The 16,130-nt window shown below is 39.7% G+C and overlaps 2 protein-coding genes across 4 annotated transcripts in view; one reads left to right on the top strand and one right to left on the bottom strand.

The window, feature by feature from the left end:
- The window catches only part of zc3h15 (zinc finger CCCH-type containing 15), a 7,566-nt gene extending 1,518 nt beyond the window's left edge, over window positions 1-6,048 (top strand). The window contains exons 2-11 of the mRNA XM_042223220.1: window positions 406-507; window positions 680-791; window positions 891-1,043; window positions 1,704-1,795; window positions 2,148-2,330; window positions 3,491-3,571; window positions 3,743-3,808; window positions 3,906-4,013; window positions 4,814-4,949; window positions 5,080-6,048. Of these exons, the coding sequence (XP_042079154.1) occupies window positions 406-507; window positions 680-791; window positions 891-1,043; window positions 1,704-1,795; window positions 2,148-2,330; window positions 3,491-3,571; window positions 3,743-3,808; window positions 3,906-4,013; window positions 4,814-4,949; window positions 5,080-5,270 (1,224 nt within the window). The 3' untranslated portion in view covers window positions 5,271-6,048. The remainder of the gene's footprint in view (window positions 1-405; window positions 508-679; window positions 792-890; window positions 1,044-1,703; window positions 1,796-2,147; window positions 2,331-3,490; window positions 3,572-3,742; window positions 3,809-3,905; window positions 4,014-4,813; window positions 4,950-5,079) is intronic.
- An 86-nt stretch (window positions 6,049-6,134) lies between these two features.
- Window positions 6,135-13,148, bottom strand: rbm45 (RNA binding motif protein 45). 3 transcript variants are annotated; one of them, XM_042223219.1, is made up of 11 exons: window positions 12,767-13,148; window positions 12,291-12,413; window positions 11,793-11,919; window positions 11,494-11,619; window positions 11,351-11,389; window positions 10,608-10,737; window positions 9,591-9,681; window positions 9,136-9,293; window positions 8,791-8,866; window positions 8,549-8,688; window positions 6,135-7,368 (listed from the first exon to the last, which is right to left on the bottom strand). In XM_042223219.1, the coding sequence occupies exons 1-10, from the start codon at window positions 13,040-13,042 to the stop codon at window positions 8,572-8,574; spliced, it is 1,263 nt and encodes a 420-aa protein (XP_042079153.1). In that variant the 5' UTR covers window positions 13,043-13,148; the 3' UTR covers window positions 6,135-7,368; window positions 8,549-8,571. The 3 variants fall into 3 exon arrangements, with proteins under 3 accessions (XP_042079153.1, XP_005949733.1, XP_005949734.1); XM_005949671.3 differs by having other exon boundaries at window positions 6,135-8,069; window positions 11,219-11,389; window positions 12,767-13,147; XM_005949672.3 differs by having other exon boundaries at window positions 11,219-11,389; window positions 12,767-13,147.
- Window positions 13,149-16,130: the final 2,982 nt, after the last annotated feature.

Below are 16,130 nucleotides of genomic sequence, written 5' to 3'. Positions count from 1 at the left end.
TCAGCATTATTTTAAAGGATCTATGCAATAAAAGCAAACTTGGAGGTTATGCTTTGCATAATGAGCCTAACAAGACTGAACCAAGACTACAATCTCGGTTTTGGTTGTGTAATAATTTTTGCTGTGATATGTACAAAAAAAAATCAATTCACTCATTCTTTAAGCGATCTTAAAACTTTAGAGTTTTCACCTGACTAGCACACTTCAACTAGGTATGGTAGTTCTGCAGTGGATGGAAAAGGGAACCATGGCCTGATATTGCAGATGTGTCAAGTGGATTTCACTGTACTCCTTGTTGTTGTGATGTAACACTCACTCAGGCTTTGTGTTTGGAATTGTATTATAAAAGTGACAATTAATAAAGATTTGTTTGGGCTCTTGTGTTTGTTTGTTTGTTTTTTGTAGGATAAGACATTTGGCTTAAAGAACAAAAAAGGGGCCAAGCAGCAGAAGTACATCAAGAATGTTACTCAGCAAGTCAAATATGGACAACAAAGTGCCAGACAGGTTGGCGAACTGTTCTTGCCTTCTGTATTTCTTTCTGCCTTCATCCTTGTATATCTTCTTAATCCTTAAGCCAAACATTCTTCTCTTACTTTTGCTCACTCTACTTGCTGTCTCCCTTAAATCTTTTGTAAGTAAGATAATCTTTAAATGTGGCTGAATTTGTCGTGTTTAGATTGCCCAGGCTGAGGCAGAAAAGACCACCAAGAAGAATGATAAGAAGAAAGAGCTGGATGAACTCAATGAGCTTTTTAAACCCGTAGTTGTTGCTCAGAAAGTCAGCAAAGGTAACACACAGCATGTGACACACAGGAGATGAATCATTTGATGTGTTAAATTTGATAAGAAAAGATGATTGATCTTTTTTCTCTCTTTATTTCCTGCAGGTGTTGATCCAAAATCAGTGCTGTGTGCGTTCTTTAAGCAGGGTCAGTGTACTAAAGGAGACAAGTGCAAGTTCAGCCATGATCTATCCATGGAGAGGAAATGTGAAAAGAGAAGCGTCTATGTGGACGAAAGAGACGAAGACCTGGAGAAAGGTTGGTAGACATCACAGTTAACCTGTACATATTGAAAGGGTGTTTATTGCTGCATGATATCAACATCTGCATCATGATTTCTCTTAGCAAATCTGTTTGTTATCATTTTATATTATTCAGATAAATTAAGAAGACAACCATCTGCTAAATATGTAAACAGCTTGATTTGATATTTAGTTATGATTACATGGGTCTTAAGCCTACTTTATGGCAGCTTTGTTTATTTTTCCTGAATAAAATAATCAATATTTTCCCCTGTAATGCAAATAAACCTCATTCTGAGTTTATTTCAACTACTGATATCTGGACTTAAAATTCAATGATGAACACTTCATTAAATTAACCAGGCCTTTGCCTTATCTCCTTTATTGACTTTACCTGGACGGGTGGTCCATCATGCCTACCATGTTTGTTTGTTTTTCCTTTGAAAATTAACTGAAAGTTCTGCTACGTCTTACTATCTTACACCCATCCTTGTACAAAAAAGGCCAATGTGAGCTATTTTTATGAGCTACAGGAGAGGGTGTTGGGCATTTTATCCATCCATCCATCCATCGTCATCCGCTTTGTCCGGGGTCGGGTCGCGGGGGCAGCAGCCTAAGCATTTTAGTGATTTGAATTCATACCCCATGCTGAAAGACTGTGATGTGCTGCTTTCAGACACTATGGAGAACTGGGATGAGAAGAAACTAGAGGAAGTCGTCAACAAAAAACACGGAGAAGCTGAGAAGAAGAAAGCCAAAACACAAATCGTAAGTCTGTTGTTATGAAAAACAATTAGTGAATGAAGACAAGGAGCTAGATATTTGCTGGTCGTCTGTGTTTTCATCAGGTGGTTTAATGAGAGTGTGGGAAACAGACTTGTTTGTGTGGTAAGGTGAAATGCAGGGAGTTCAGGATGTTTGCTGGATAAAGAAGAAGCAGAGAAAACCAAATCTAGGGAAAAAATGTGCTTTTTTCCTCTCAGTTTGTTCCCAAGAGTCTTTTGGCTCTAAACAAAATTCCTCAAAGACAGTCCAGCTAACAGTTCAGTCAACTAATACCAATAATAATACAAGATTTTGTCTGCTTTACTGTTGCTAACTCACACTTGTTTGTCTGCAGGTGTGTAAGTACTTCTTGGAGGCCATAGAAAACAATAAGTACGGCTGGTTCTGGGTGTGTCCCGCAGGGGGCGACAATTGTATGTACCGGCATGCTCTGCCTCCCGGTTTTGTACTGAAAAAAGACAAGAAGAAGGAGGAGACAGAGGAAGAGATCTCGTTGGAGGAACTTATAGAGAGTGAGGTAAGGATAACTACAACAGAGTGCTTTAGGGAACCTTTGAGGTGAGTAACAGCAGCACAGAGTTCAACTATTGAATGAGATGGACTGAAAGCTGTAAAAGTGAGGCTGCTGTCTTGGGTATTGCTGATATGCAAACCGTTTTTACCATAGACAACTTTGCACTTTTCTCCTTTAACTTCAAAAGGCTGGCTCAGCCTGGTGTGGAGGTTCACATACCAAACCAAACAGAAGCTGTGAAACCTTTATGTGGGTGCTGAATGATTAAATGCCTCAACTAATGCTCCAAGTAGGCAGGTCAATAGGAGAGCGGTAGTCCCAGGGTCCACTGGTCAGTTGTTGCTCGATATGGTCCCATTAGACCAAATTGTCATTGGTTATACAATTACTAGTGTTACTTACAATATAAGAAACAAATCGTCTGGGATTGAGCCATTGTATTTTTTGCAGCTAGAGGAACAGACTGGAACCACTTTGATCCAGACTGATTGACACCATGTTGAAGAAGTCACTGCATTTTGTTAAAACTTTATAGCAGTTTCTGTTGAAATCATGTTGGACAGTTTAACTATTAAAAAAAATGCCATCTGAAACAGAAAGCTAAGTTGTCTGTGTTTAGAGCTTCTGCCAACATTCACGTCTCCAGCTTAAAGCTTTACGTGTGAATGTTATCCCTACTGGTGTTTCTGTAATGGCACACACATCACAACCAATAGCAGCAGCCTCACCTAGTCCAAGCTGAGTGCAAACATGTATCTGAATCAGTTATGATTTCTTAAGAAAAGTACGTTTCAAATAGTTTAGTCCAGACAGATGAGATTACATATCATTGCAGACATCTAGACATTTAGTGACAGCAGTGCTAATAAATGTGAGCAAACTATGTGACCTCTGCAGGGTAGTGGAACGATGTTTAAACACGAATACAAAACTGCTTAATATAAATTGGTGTCGCGGTCAGTGCTGCTGTTTTGGATTATTTTTGAATGTGTTACTTAGGATGTTTGACAAAACTTACTGTTAAGAGAGGACATAAGCTAAGACTGACATATTATAATTGAATGCTAAAAAATGTCTCTGTCTTCAGATGTTGTGGCCTCATGCTGTTACCTCAAATTAATTAAAGTGCGGAAACTGAGATTTCTTTCTTTGTCTCTCTCCAGCGTGCAGCTCTGGGTCCAAATGTCACTCGGATAACTCTGGAGACTTTCCTGGCTTGGAAGAAAAGGAAAAGGCAGGAAAAGGTTGGACACATTCAAACACTGTAGTAGCATCAGGTTGTCAGAGCCAAGTCCCCACTTTTTCCCTGATATTATTAAAGACTTGATTCCTCGGGGGGGTTTTCAATGACTGAAATCATTAAAGCGTTGTCAAATATTTTTGTCAAGATATACTTGATGCTTTTGTTTTATCAGGTGGACAAAGCAAGGGAGGAAATGGAGAAGAAGAAGGCTGATTTTAAGGCTGGCAAATCTCTGGTGGTGAGTGCAGCAGTTGTGAAATTTCACCTTGGCAGCAGTGCCGAAGCAAAAATGTCTAAACGCAATTTGTATTATTATCTGTATTAATTATCTGCAGGTGAGCGGCCGTGAGGTGTTCGAATTCCGCCCAGAGCTGGTTGATGATGACGACGATGAAGCTGACGACACTAGATATGCCGACGAAGAAGAAGAGGAGGAGGAAGAGGTAATTATGAAATTTCCAGCAATTGCATAATGCAATAAACTCACAGATTTGGTTGGAGGCAGTTTGAAAGAAGCTCTGTGTTTTAGAATAGACAAAAACCTCCCACAGTCTTGTTTTTCTGTAGTCTGTGTGTGAGTTTATATTGATTTCAGCTCTGTGGCTCTCACACTTGAAATGAGATGTCCCCGCACAATAACCTGTGTTTGGTGTCTAATATAGTTTGCGTTGTTGGTATGAAATATAAATGTTTTGATGTTGGCATGCAGTGTGTTGGTGTTACCACTTCAAGCGATTTATTTTAGTTTCTCTGTGAGGTCGGTGTAGTCAGGCAGATATGTTAAGGTACTGATTTATACTGGAAAACAAGCATTTCAGTATTTTATAGCTGGTGAAAAAAGACTTATAGGTGAATAAATATTAATATTACTGATAGTATTAATGATAGTTGAACCTTCTTACCAGTGATTGGTTGAGCCATGCACATCTGTGCCACATATCGAGACAATGTCAGTGTTTTCTTTAGTTAAATCCACACATGCGAGTCTCCCAAAATTCCCTTTTTGACAGTTGTCTTATTGTTGCTTTTCCAATGTAGTCACAATGGTTTATGCTTCCTAGCTAGACTAGTATTCAGATATTTTCTAATTTTATGGAAAAGGAAAAATGTATACATCAAAGATAAGAATTTTAATATTACTTTTTTTCTTGCAATTTTATTTGGACACTAGAGTTTTTTTAAAATTCACATTTCCAGCCCTTCCACGTTTTTTCTTTTCTTTCTTTCTTCTTTTAAATTTCAGATTGATACTACAGACATCCAGGACATAGACTTATCTCGCTTTGTTCCACAAGAGGTCGACAACACAGGTATTACTGTAGCATCCACGGACCGGTTCACCTCTAGGAATAAGACAGAGACGACGGAATCAGACGACGGTGAGAGAAAAAACACACTGGTCAAAGTTTATCCCTTTTTTGTAAGAGAACAAACACAGTACTTCTGAGTACTTCTGATGAACAAACGTCAGCTGTGTGAGTAGCATTTTTTTCCCCCTCCTGCTTGCAGAGGAACAGCTGAACGGAGCTTGTGGTGGCGCCGAGGCCAACGGGCTTTCAGAGGAAGAGGGCGGAGGGGAGGATGGAGGAGGGGAGGATGAAGAAGAAGAGGAGGAAGTACCGGTAGATGAAAACCTGTTCACGGGAGAAGATCTGGAGGAGCTCGATGAAGAACTCAACACACTGGCGCTGGAAGACTGATGAGGAGGGAGCAGGAGGTAGAAGTCAGATGGACTAAGTGGCAAAGGGATGGACTGATGGATGCATGGAGCTAAACATCAAAGAGACCAGACGTTTGAATGATTTTAAGTTTCAGAGACTCCAGTAATAAAGCCTGATTATATCTTGACATCACTGCCTGTCTCTGCCCTCTCTGTTTTCACCGTACATCATTCTGTCCTCTGGGTGTCCAAATTTCCACGGCAGGGCCAACTCCACGCATCTCTGCTGAGGAGAACTTTGCTATGGTTGCACACTTTTTGTTGCTTTACAAACTTGATGGCTTACACTGACATTTGGTAAATTAGGCTTCAAGTGTTTCTCTACTTGATCAGTAAAATATTGAATATATTGATTTAAGGGAAGTGTATCAGATTTAAAATTAAAGAGCTATACCTGTTAGACTGTATTATTAAACCAGACTTCAGTGGCAAAGAAGTTATACAAGTGGAAGGTGAACACAACTCACCTGCTCTCATGCCAAAAAGCTTTAGTTAGGAGATGCACTTTTGTGATTCAAGTAGATTCAAGATTTCAAGATTGTTTTCCCTTCAACAGATCCACTATTTCATTTAGCTGAGGTCACAGCTCTGCTGAAAAAATCTCTTATTTTTAGTAAAAAAATGTTTGAAGGAAAGGTCCAAACTGAGCTTCTTAAATGTCAGCTCCCTGATCTGAGACCAGATTCGTTCCCAGTGCCAGCCTGGTATTGTAAATAATGTTCTCATGAGTTGCCTAAAAATAAAATAAAATTACTGTACATCCAGTGTCCGTCTCTTTTTGGATGCCATTGCTAAATAGCTTGATGCTGTCCCTTTTCTGTTTAACACCCATATTTCACTGATTGTTGTCTGCTCCCCTCCTGTTGTGTACCATAAAATAAAAGCCGTGTATTTTCAGTGATTCAGGGTCAGCTTTACCTTTTTAGACCCTCTCTCTGGGCTAGGACCGGGATAACACACAACCAGCGCCAATGCTGAGAAGAAAAAAAAGATTTGGAGCTCTGTAAACCAACCACCTCCGCTCCCAAAGTCTGTGGCCCCAACCAGTGGTTTTAAAGTTGATTAGTAGAGTTATACTTTATGCCAAACCCACTCAGTTATTTATAATATCTATATGTTGAAATCCAAGATTGCTCTTAAGCCAGAACAGGAGACTAGATAAAGCGCTAATTAAGAAAACATGTATTTCTGAAAATGCAACCTAAGTAAAAATCCACACAGGTTATTAGTGTCAGATATATGCACATGGGTGAATAGCCAAGTCAAACAGGGCTTCCGCCCTTTAGAGCATCAGAGGGACGCTGCAGGACAAAGACAAGTACAACAGAAGGAAATAAAGACCCAGTATCCAGATGGTCTCCGGGTCATCATCACATATTTTTTTTAAAAACTACAAACTGAATGCATGACCTTTTAATTTAGCAAGCTTCTTAGCATAGCAGGAGAAATGATGGTTTTATAATTTATTTTTTATTAGCTGTTCAGTTAATATGTTGTAAAAGAAGAAATGAGACAGACAATGTGTTCAACTATATTTTTATTGACAAAAAAAAAAAAGTTTCACAGTCATTCAAATCACCACCTTTTAACCGAGCCCTGCACAGGCTACAGAGCGTACCATCAGACAAATAAGGAGGACCAGATGTGAGCTACAAACTGTCCACATCCAGCTTTATAAAGCCTGTTTTTCACAGCTTATCAGTAAACTGCAGCCTCCTGCCTGCAGATTTTCATAAAGTAAAATGCTGCACACAGCCCGAACCATGAGACTTTTCACGTCAGCGTTTCTTAAATAATCTGTTAAATCAAAGAGCAGTGTCGAGGCTGACATTTTGCACTTAGAAAGCACGAAAGTATGACACTGACCACAAACTACACAATTGCTATTCACAGACTGTTTACGATTAAGACTTCAGTTTATTAGTGTTATAACACTGGAGCGTCCTATCAGTGAGTCGCTGCAAGGTCACTGACCGGGAGTAAGGTCAGACAGGTGTCAAAGGTCGTGTCAGAGGTCGGGAGAAGGTCTTGATATCGGTCTGTCAGGTCAGGTGTCATTGTGTCATGGCAACAGTCGCCTGGGGAACAAGAAGCTGCAGTGTTATTCACAGGAAGAGAAACGACTGTCATCAGAAACTTCTTGACATCTTGTTAGAGTGTCGCTTTCGTGACTCATGAGGAGAGAGCTTCACAGGAGTGCACAGGTGGGTGACGTGAAGGAGCTCTCACGCAGTTTAAGTTGCAAATAAATCATAAAGGGCCTTCGCTGTGGGTAACATTGAGGTTAAATATTCTAAACTAATAACCTGCAATGGAAGCAGAGTAAGGGTGCAAAGCTTGATGTATAATGATATAACTTTCTAATGATATGATTAATAAATACTCTTTTACTACTTTGAATTCTTTTAGCTTATAATCAGGCTTTGAAAGCCTTCAACACAATTTGAAGACTCTGATCTGTGTTTTTTTACTTTACTGACCAGACTTAGTATTGCAAGGACACTTATGTACAACACATGCTGTGACATTGCTAATATATCACGAAAAATCCAGAAAGTTGGTGTTTCCTAGTGTTTTATTTCATAAATACTTTGTTGTCTGTGTAGTGCTTCCTAACGTTTTCTTTTTGCACGTCTACCTGCCTCCATGATACCACCTGTTGGATCAGACATCACAGCACTGCAGCACTTCCTTCCTTGTGAACTGATGAAGTAGCACTGGTCCTTTGTAGTTGGTTAGCCTGCCTACACACTGAGCCTTTCTTGTCGCTGAACAGACCCTGACAGGTGATGTAGAAAGCCAAGAGTTACGCTTGTTTCCCACTATTACGCAGCTGAAATTTGAACTCCCAGATTACTTCAAGCCGTCACCTCACACTGCCCCTGATCCTTTCCCTTTTTGTACTTATTGTGTTTATATGCTTCATTTTTGATCTTTTGTCGACGTTTGTTAAGAGCGTCTTTACTTTGTGGTCAGTCAACACATATACCCGAAGCATCTGACACTACAGCACACACACACGCACGCACGCACGCACACGCACACACGCACGCACACACACACACACACGTGTTGGATTAAATAAATCAGAATTCCTAATCAAGAATATAAGAAATTATTCTCGTTGGCAGTGTGTCTGATATTTTCTTAAACAAACATGTAAACAGACAAATTACGTGTACAGTGTATATATTTTGTTGCCAAAATACTTCCAATTGCACATACTGGTGAGCCTGCAGCAGAAGACTGCACACTTACCACTGGTTCGTGTCATGTAGGCTTCAGTAGGTACGAGGACGTTTATGAGATTCCTCTCTGGGAGGATCAGCCAGCATCACCTTCATCTTTACCCCGTTAACGACGCGTCCGTGGAGCGCTGCCATGGCCTCGTCCGCACACTGACAGAGATGAACACAGTGATGAAGAAGAGTTTGAAGTTTACTTACATTCTATTCCTTCATTAATAAAACCCACAAGTTTATCCTCAATCTGAGCTTTACCTGTTTATCTGCATACTTCATGTATCCAACTTTCCTCCCTGGAACCAAGTGGACTTCAATGAGGGAGCCAAAGCGACTAGAGAGACAGACACAGGGAGGCACAGACGAACAAATAACATTTAATTGTAAAGCAGGAACATTTTCTAATTCTGTCTGTTTGGTTTAATAGCAGCTTTACTCTGTTATTTAAGAGCACTTAGCCTGATGTTATCATCCACAGCAGTTTGCACTGATTGAGCCAAGAGTCGTGATCAAGCAGACCTTTAACCGTCCCGGTAATGCACTGGGTTTTTTTTTTGTTTGTTTTTTACTTTTAGTGATTGAGTCAGACCACAGGGCACTTACCAAAAAACATCCTCCAACACATCGGGGGGCAGCGGGGAGGGGCTGAACACGACAAACAGCCGCTCCTTGGTTTTGCTCTCAGGCGGAGCAAGCTTCTTCAGCGACGGCAGGTTGGCGTCGGTCTGAATTCGAGAAACTGACGAGACAACAGAGAAGCCCTGGTACATACCAACACAGAGAACACAGGATCAGTAATTTTAATGTCACATACTGTTCACACACTGCATATCCCTCAGAAAAGGAGATTCTAGGTTTGGTCTGTTGAACTACTTTTAATCTTTATGTGAGCACAGATTTTTAAAAGATAAGCTAATAAGAATTAAAATATAGCTTTTTTAGAAATTTTCCTATTAGCATTGATAAAAAAAACATCTGAAATGTAAATAAAATGTGCAGAGTAACAAGACGATGACCTGACACAACTTTGTAAATCAGATGTTGAATTAATGACTCACAGGTTTCATCACTTGGCTGCTGGATGGTCCGTTCCAGACCGCTGACATCATCTGTGCTGCAACAAACTGCATGGCCATCCGACCTACAGGACTACACACAACAGCAAACATACAGGCTGTTTCCAGCTGTGGACACGATGGGAAAATTAAGTCTGCCTCAAGCACCCAGCACAGAGGTGCACTGGTCGCTTGAAGGGTTCGTCTACATGTTATAGCTAAATATAATCACAAGGGGGCAGTGTTAAAACTCTGTGCAGCAACTATAATGAGAGCGACTCTTTTTCATGTTTGTGATGTTAAAGACAGAAGATGTTTAGAAGAAGAGTGTTTAAAACACTGTGTACTGTGTAGTAGTGCATGCTACTTTAATCTCTGATGGTTTTTTGTGCTTCTTCCTGTATTGCGCTGTATTCTACTGATGTGTAATTTTCCTGTTCAAGCCAACTTGAACAGGAAAGGAAACACTGGTCCTACATCGCACAGTTAGAGACGCTGAGGCACAGCATATTGAGAAACAGCAGGGGGAATGACAGCTGTGCATCTCAGCCCCAGTTCACTGTCACTATATAGTCCACAAGCACCAAATTTAATATCCTGGCCAAGTTAACTAGATCCATATTGTTCAGGATCGTCTTCCGCCTGTTCTTCTGATGTCTTTTACTAGAGAGAGTGTGAAGTTCATGAATAATGTGAGTGTGTATCGCTAACAGCTTTGAGATCACGTAATATTTAAAAAGGCAGTCACGGCACTCTGAAAAAACACTGCCCGGTCACTACAACCCACAGGGGACAACATTCACCTGTGAATATTTAACAATAAATAAAATGTGGCCAAGAAGGCATGCAGACAAGGTCGCAGTTAATTATCAGTGGCATTTTCGTTCCTATCTTTTAATTTATGGATATATTAACTTTAAAGGGTTTTTCTTCTCTGAGGCTCCAGTAATTTGTGACCCTTCTGCAGGCTCAAAGTTAAACATATACTGTTGTGTAGTTATGTGTGCATTGTGTGTATACCTGCCGCGGTCCTCGCCGTCGTCAACAAAATTTACCGCCAGTCTGTTTCCAGGTGGATATTCAAAGCCATTTAGCTTTTCTCTGGCATAAAGTGCTGACCCAAGATTGCTGTAGCGAATCAAAGCATGGCCTGGAGGCAGGTGACACACAGCAAAGAAAAGGTCAGAGTGGAATATTTTACAGTCATCAAAATAGAATGGACCACATCAACATCCACAGAGAACCGATACTGCAAACTAGAGTAAAGCTGATGTAGTGTGTAAAATAACCATCAGCTCCATCCAGTTTTTCAAATGTGAGGGTTTGCTCCTTTTAGCCTGTCACACTAAGAAAACATTCATGATTAAAATCTTGTCACATCTGTAGAGGATTAAAGTGATAACATTGGTGGCTCTATGTTCTGTAAGAGTTTACTTTGAGCTTACTGTTCCCAACAATCTGCTCAGTGTTTAGTGATTCCTTAGCCCAACAGGTGAAGTTGGACAGTTACCGTCCCTGAGCCTCATTCTGCAGATGGTTCGTGTTAAAAGGGGGGTTTTTTTCTCCTCAATGCAACAGATTCTGACTGGTGTAACATGTTGGAGGTATATAAATAACATTGAACTGTTAACCTTTGTTCATTCCATAGGCATCCCTCTGCAGCTCGCAGTACTCCATGCCAGGTATAATGTCAAAAAGAGAAAAAATCTGCTCTTGATTGAGTGCAATGCGCGTGGACACAATGAGACAGCGTGTGAAATCACCGTGGCGGTAATCTATAACTGTGTAGTTCCCAGGGTCGCCTATACAGAGAAGAAGGACACCAGGGTCAGTACCAAGACAGAGGATAATACTAAGACCTTTACCTTCCTGTGGTAGTAAAATCTGATGACAAAGAAACTCGTACCCAACGTGTACTGGTTCATGGATTCAGAGCCGCCAGCATAATCATTTCTGGCTGCTGCTCCTCCAGAGCTGTAATCTTCTGTTGCTGTCGATTTGCTTCGAGGCTCAGCCAGAATGGCCCTGTAGGCTAATAACATCATTTCCACAGTTTTAAATCATAAACATGCCCTTTACTAAGTGTTAACAGAAGTGAGAAGTCACCACAGCTGTAACCGTTCACCAACCATTCTGTATATTTGATGTTCATACTGCTGCTTCTACCAGGATTAATGAACAAGTAAATGAGTTTGGCAGACCTACCTTTGTCGCAGTTCTCTATGGCGAGGGCAGCTTGGGAGGGTTTGTAGTACCTTACGTAGCCGAGGCCTTTACTTTCTCCTGTAAACTTGTTTTTGATGATCACACAATACTCAATATCCCCATACTCCTGCAAAACACAAAACAGAAAGAAGCTAAATGAGCATTTAGGGGTATCAGCGAGTTCTAGAGAGCCTCAATTAAGATGGCCTAAAAGAACACACAATATACGCTAAGCATAAGTGGTCTGTATATAGTTAAAGCATGTTTTTTGTTCTTACTTAACAGAAGTTTATGCATTTTAGGCCATTTGATAGACAAATATAAATATATTTAGCTTAGAGCAAAATACTTTAATCACAGTCCTGGTGTAGGTTCTTTGTTAGATGGCCAAAACCTCTGTGCGTGAGCACAAAAATATTTTTCATAAAGGAAACACAATACTGACATTAAAACACAGGCAAACATAGAGCTGCAGAACCACAAAAGAAGAAGTATTACTTTGAATGTTTCTTTGAGGTCCTCTTCTGAGAAGGATTTGGGGATCATGACAAAAATCCTGGTCAGCTCCTCATCCTCAACATCTCTGTGTCTCGTTGATGACCGTGACTGGGCTATAAACACCTAAAGAGCCAACAAGAGCAAACAAAGAGACACAAATGATGCAGTAAAATAGCGGACGATACACGTTAATTGTATATTTTTGAAGAAGAATCGCAACTATGATATTTTCTTATGTAAAGTTAAGAATGAGATTTATCCCTAGCCAATAAATATTCCATGTTTTGTCTTCTCAGTTCCAAATATTTAAAATTTAAACAGAAGAGTGAGATTGTAGATAATTAAGGTTACGTGAACTGAAAGCAGCTAACGATCACGCCCCTTTAGCTTGCTAGCTATACGCATATTATAAATCGACAGTCTGAACGGAAGCTGACAAAATATAATCTTTTTGGAGACCTAACCATTGACATTACCTTCACAGGTTTAGTCCCTTCCACCAGGACTTTGCCGTGCATTTCTTCCATGGCCAAGCAGGCCTGAGAAGACTTGGCAAACTTTATGTAGGCAATGCCTTTGGACTCCTTTGTCTGCTTGTCTTTGACAACCCAGACCCCCTGAATGTCCCCAAACACGTAGAAGCTTTCCCGCAGCTCATCTTCAGTGATGGACCGACTCGTCACCACGAACAGTCGGCTGTTGGGAGGATCGTCGAGGTTTTCGGGAACCTGTTTGGAGGGATACTCCTCCATCTTCGCTTCCCTGTAAACACTAGTGATGTGTCGGTCGCGAACGAAATGGCTCTTAGACCCGAGGCTTTGACGTGAACGACGCGAGACGGCTCCTTATCGCGAGCCATGTTTTTTTTTTCCTTCTCTCATCCTCTCTGGCATTTTTTTCCGCTTCACTCCGCATGCCAGCCTTGTGTTTTGCGCTGGGAAGAGGGGGAGGGGTGGTAGTTACACAGTAGCACAGGAACAGAGCTTGACGGAGAGACAGAGAAAGAAAGCCAGGGACAACAACTCACATTAGAAAGGTCATCCACAACTATTTTCAGTTGCGGATGATAAAGGATTCAGAAGGTTTATTCATGCAGGCCTATATGACAGAGAATGTGCATCTTCTTTTTGTTTTCATATTTTAATTTATATTTAATTGTGTTGTGGTTTGCAGTGTTTTGTGTTGTTTCGTTTTAAATTTGTTTGAAAGGAAAGGGCTGAAAATTTAAATAGTTAAAAGTTGAACTGTGACTAGTTGGTTTTTGTATTATATGATTTATTTATTACATTTTATGTGGAGTGAATAAATAAAAGTATATTTACGGTGGCCCCTAGAGACAAAGCATGTACAAACTTCAAAACACGTACAAACCCTGAAGCATTTACAAACTCCAAAACACGTAAAAACTCAGAAGCACGTAAAAACTCCAAAACACATAAAAACTTAGAAGCACGTAAAAACTCCAAAACACAACAGAAGTGCTCCAGAATGCTAGGCGCAGTGTTGAGCTTTTGTGTGTGTGGTAGTAACAGGTTAATGAACTTTTTTTTTTTATTATTTGAATATATATGAGTGCTTCTGTATAAATACACAAACAATACACATATGCTTTCAATTGTGTAATTTAAGTGATCTAGGTAGCTCTGTTTTGGAAGTTCAGTTAACGCTAGAAATGTGTTTTGGAGTTTGTACGTGTTTTGTCTCTAGGGGCCACTGTATATATTTATATATAAACATATATAAATAAAAACCACTTTTTTTACATTAATAATTCTTTTTGTACATAATTTTATATTATTGTTAATAATAAATTAATTAAAGCAACAAAACAACCTGAAGAGCCGGTTGGGAGCCGAAAGAGCCGTCTCTTTTTAGTGAGGCGAGCCGAAAGAGCCGGTTCTCTAAAATGATCCGGAAATCCCATCACTGGTAAACACAGCAGCGTTGCTAGCAGTTGTTAGTGCTGCCTTCATGTGCTCCGCGGCAATTTTTAAGTAAAATATAACGCTCTCGTTATCTACGTGTTTTGAAAAAAAAACTTTTGGAAAAGTAAATTCCTTCATTAACATTATTTAGATTGAGACTTAAAAATTCACGACTTACCGCTTGTAGTAGCCATTTGCAAGCATTTGAAAACGTTATGAATCAGAGAAGCAATGAAATTGAATCGTGCATAGACAATGTTTATAAGGCATGAGATTAAATCTTGTTTTAGTACTTTTGTTTTAAATCTTTAAATATTTAGAAAGTGAATTGCTTTGTTCGCTGTCAAATGAGAACTTTAGAGAATTAATTGTAGAAATTCCGACAGTTATAAATGCATCCGCGGCGCTGATGACACGTGTTTGCGTTTACTGCCCTCTGCAGCACGGGAAGGAGAAATGCAGGTGTTACAAAATACCCTGGTGTTACGAAAAGATGCTGCAGAGAGGTTTTGTAACTAACACGTTAATTAGCATGATTAATTAACGTGGCACTTACGTTTGGCACTTATCACCAAACGAGAAGCCCTGATGGTTTATTAATCCTATTAATCGTGTTCTATAAATACCTGACACAGGATTACACTCATCAGGGATCAGCTGTGAAATAGTTACCTGAGCTCTTTCTGTCTGCCTCTGTGTGTGTTTGTTTAAAGAAATAAGAGGGAGCTAGCCCTTCGTTACAGATGATAGAGTTAGTCACATTCGTGCTGGGGACAGGCGACCAGAAAAGTTGTGGGGTTATATCTATAATGTCAGACCATGATTTTTAAATAAAACACGTGCTGTTAAAATATGATGTGCTGTACAGGTAGATTATTATTTTTGAAAGCATCCTAGTTTGCATGTGTGTGCGCGCGCGCGCGATCGCTGGTGTCTAGGTGTATTTTTAGGCGCTTACGGGTCACGTGCTGAATGACCCTTCTGAGCACAAACGTTTAGATTTTATAGCCACTTTCTGTCATAGTATTCCAGTTTCACATGTTGTGAATGTTGATCGCTATATTTCCTTGTGTTTAATAAAACAAGTCTTTTTTACTATCCTGGGGACACATAGGGTCACCTTGAGAAAACACTCAAGGGTTACCACTTAACCTTTTTATTTATTTATTTATTTTTCATTTTCTTTTGTCTTTCATGTTTAATATAAATATCATTTAGGCACATAAATTTCACTTCGCGAGTGAGGGTTCATTTTGGGATAAGGATGTAGAGTGCAAAAGGCAATGTAAGAAACTACAAGTAGAAGACATAAAAAGAAGAAAATATAATTTATTTAATAATTTGTAAACATTATGCGCACATTTTCTATTCGTAATTAGTTTGTGGAGAGTAAATGTACCTAAGTGTGTACGATCATTGAGTGACTTATTAAATTACGTGTCAGTTTTGTTAAATCAAAAGGCTATCTTTGGTTACCAAGTTAAACGTGGAGTACTTTCGGTTGCCAAAATCCTTCACGAAACTTCTCCAGAAAAGCAGGTTCAGTTTGCCCCATAAAGGCTCTGGAGAAAATGCGACAAGATTCTTGGGACCTGTGCTAAAACTCCCTTTCGTTTTCTTGCTCTCAGCCTCGTCGCCTTGCGTGTACACATAACAAGACTTGCTGCGTTCTTGGTAAAACCTTACATATAGACACGATATTAGTGTTTTCTGTGTTTAAATTGTATTTTTTTCATAAAAAGTAAACGACTTCTTTATATAAAAGTAAAGCTATGACAAGGATGAGGATACATATTGATATTTTGCTCTTTTCTATTTTTCTATTTATTTTTTATTTATTTATTTTTCTTCTACTGTACCTTTCTGCTGAGTGACTGTCTTCTGCTCGTCAAATACATTTCATTGCGATGTTGAC

Source organism: Haplochromis burtoni, unplaced genomic scaffold (assembly GCF_018398535.1).
Source record: "Haplochromis burtoni strain Fernald_Lab_line unplaced genomic scaffold, NCSU_Asbu1 Contig_106, whole genome shotgun sequence".
In the NCBI taxonomy this organism is placed as follows: domain Eukaryota; kingdom Metazoa; phylum Chordata; class Actinopteri; order Cichliformes; family Cichlidae; genus Haplochromis; species Haplochromis burtoni.
The sequence above is the reverse complement of the archived record's forward strand: the minus strand, read 5'-3'. Positions and strand labels throughout refer to the sequence as shown.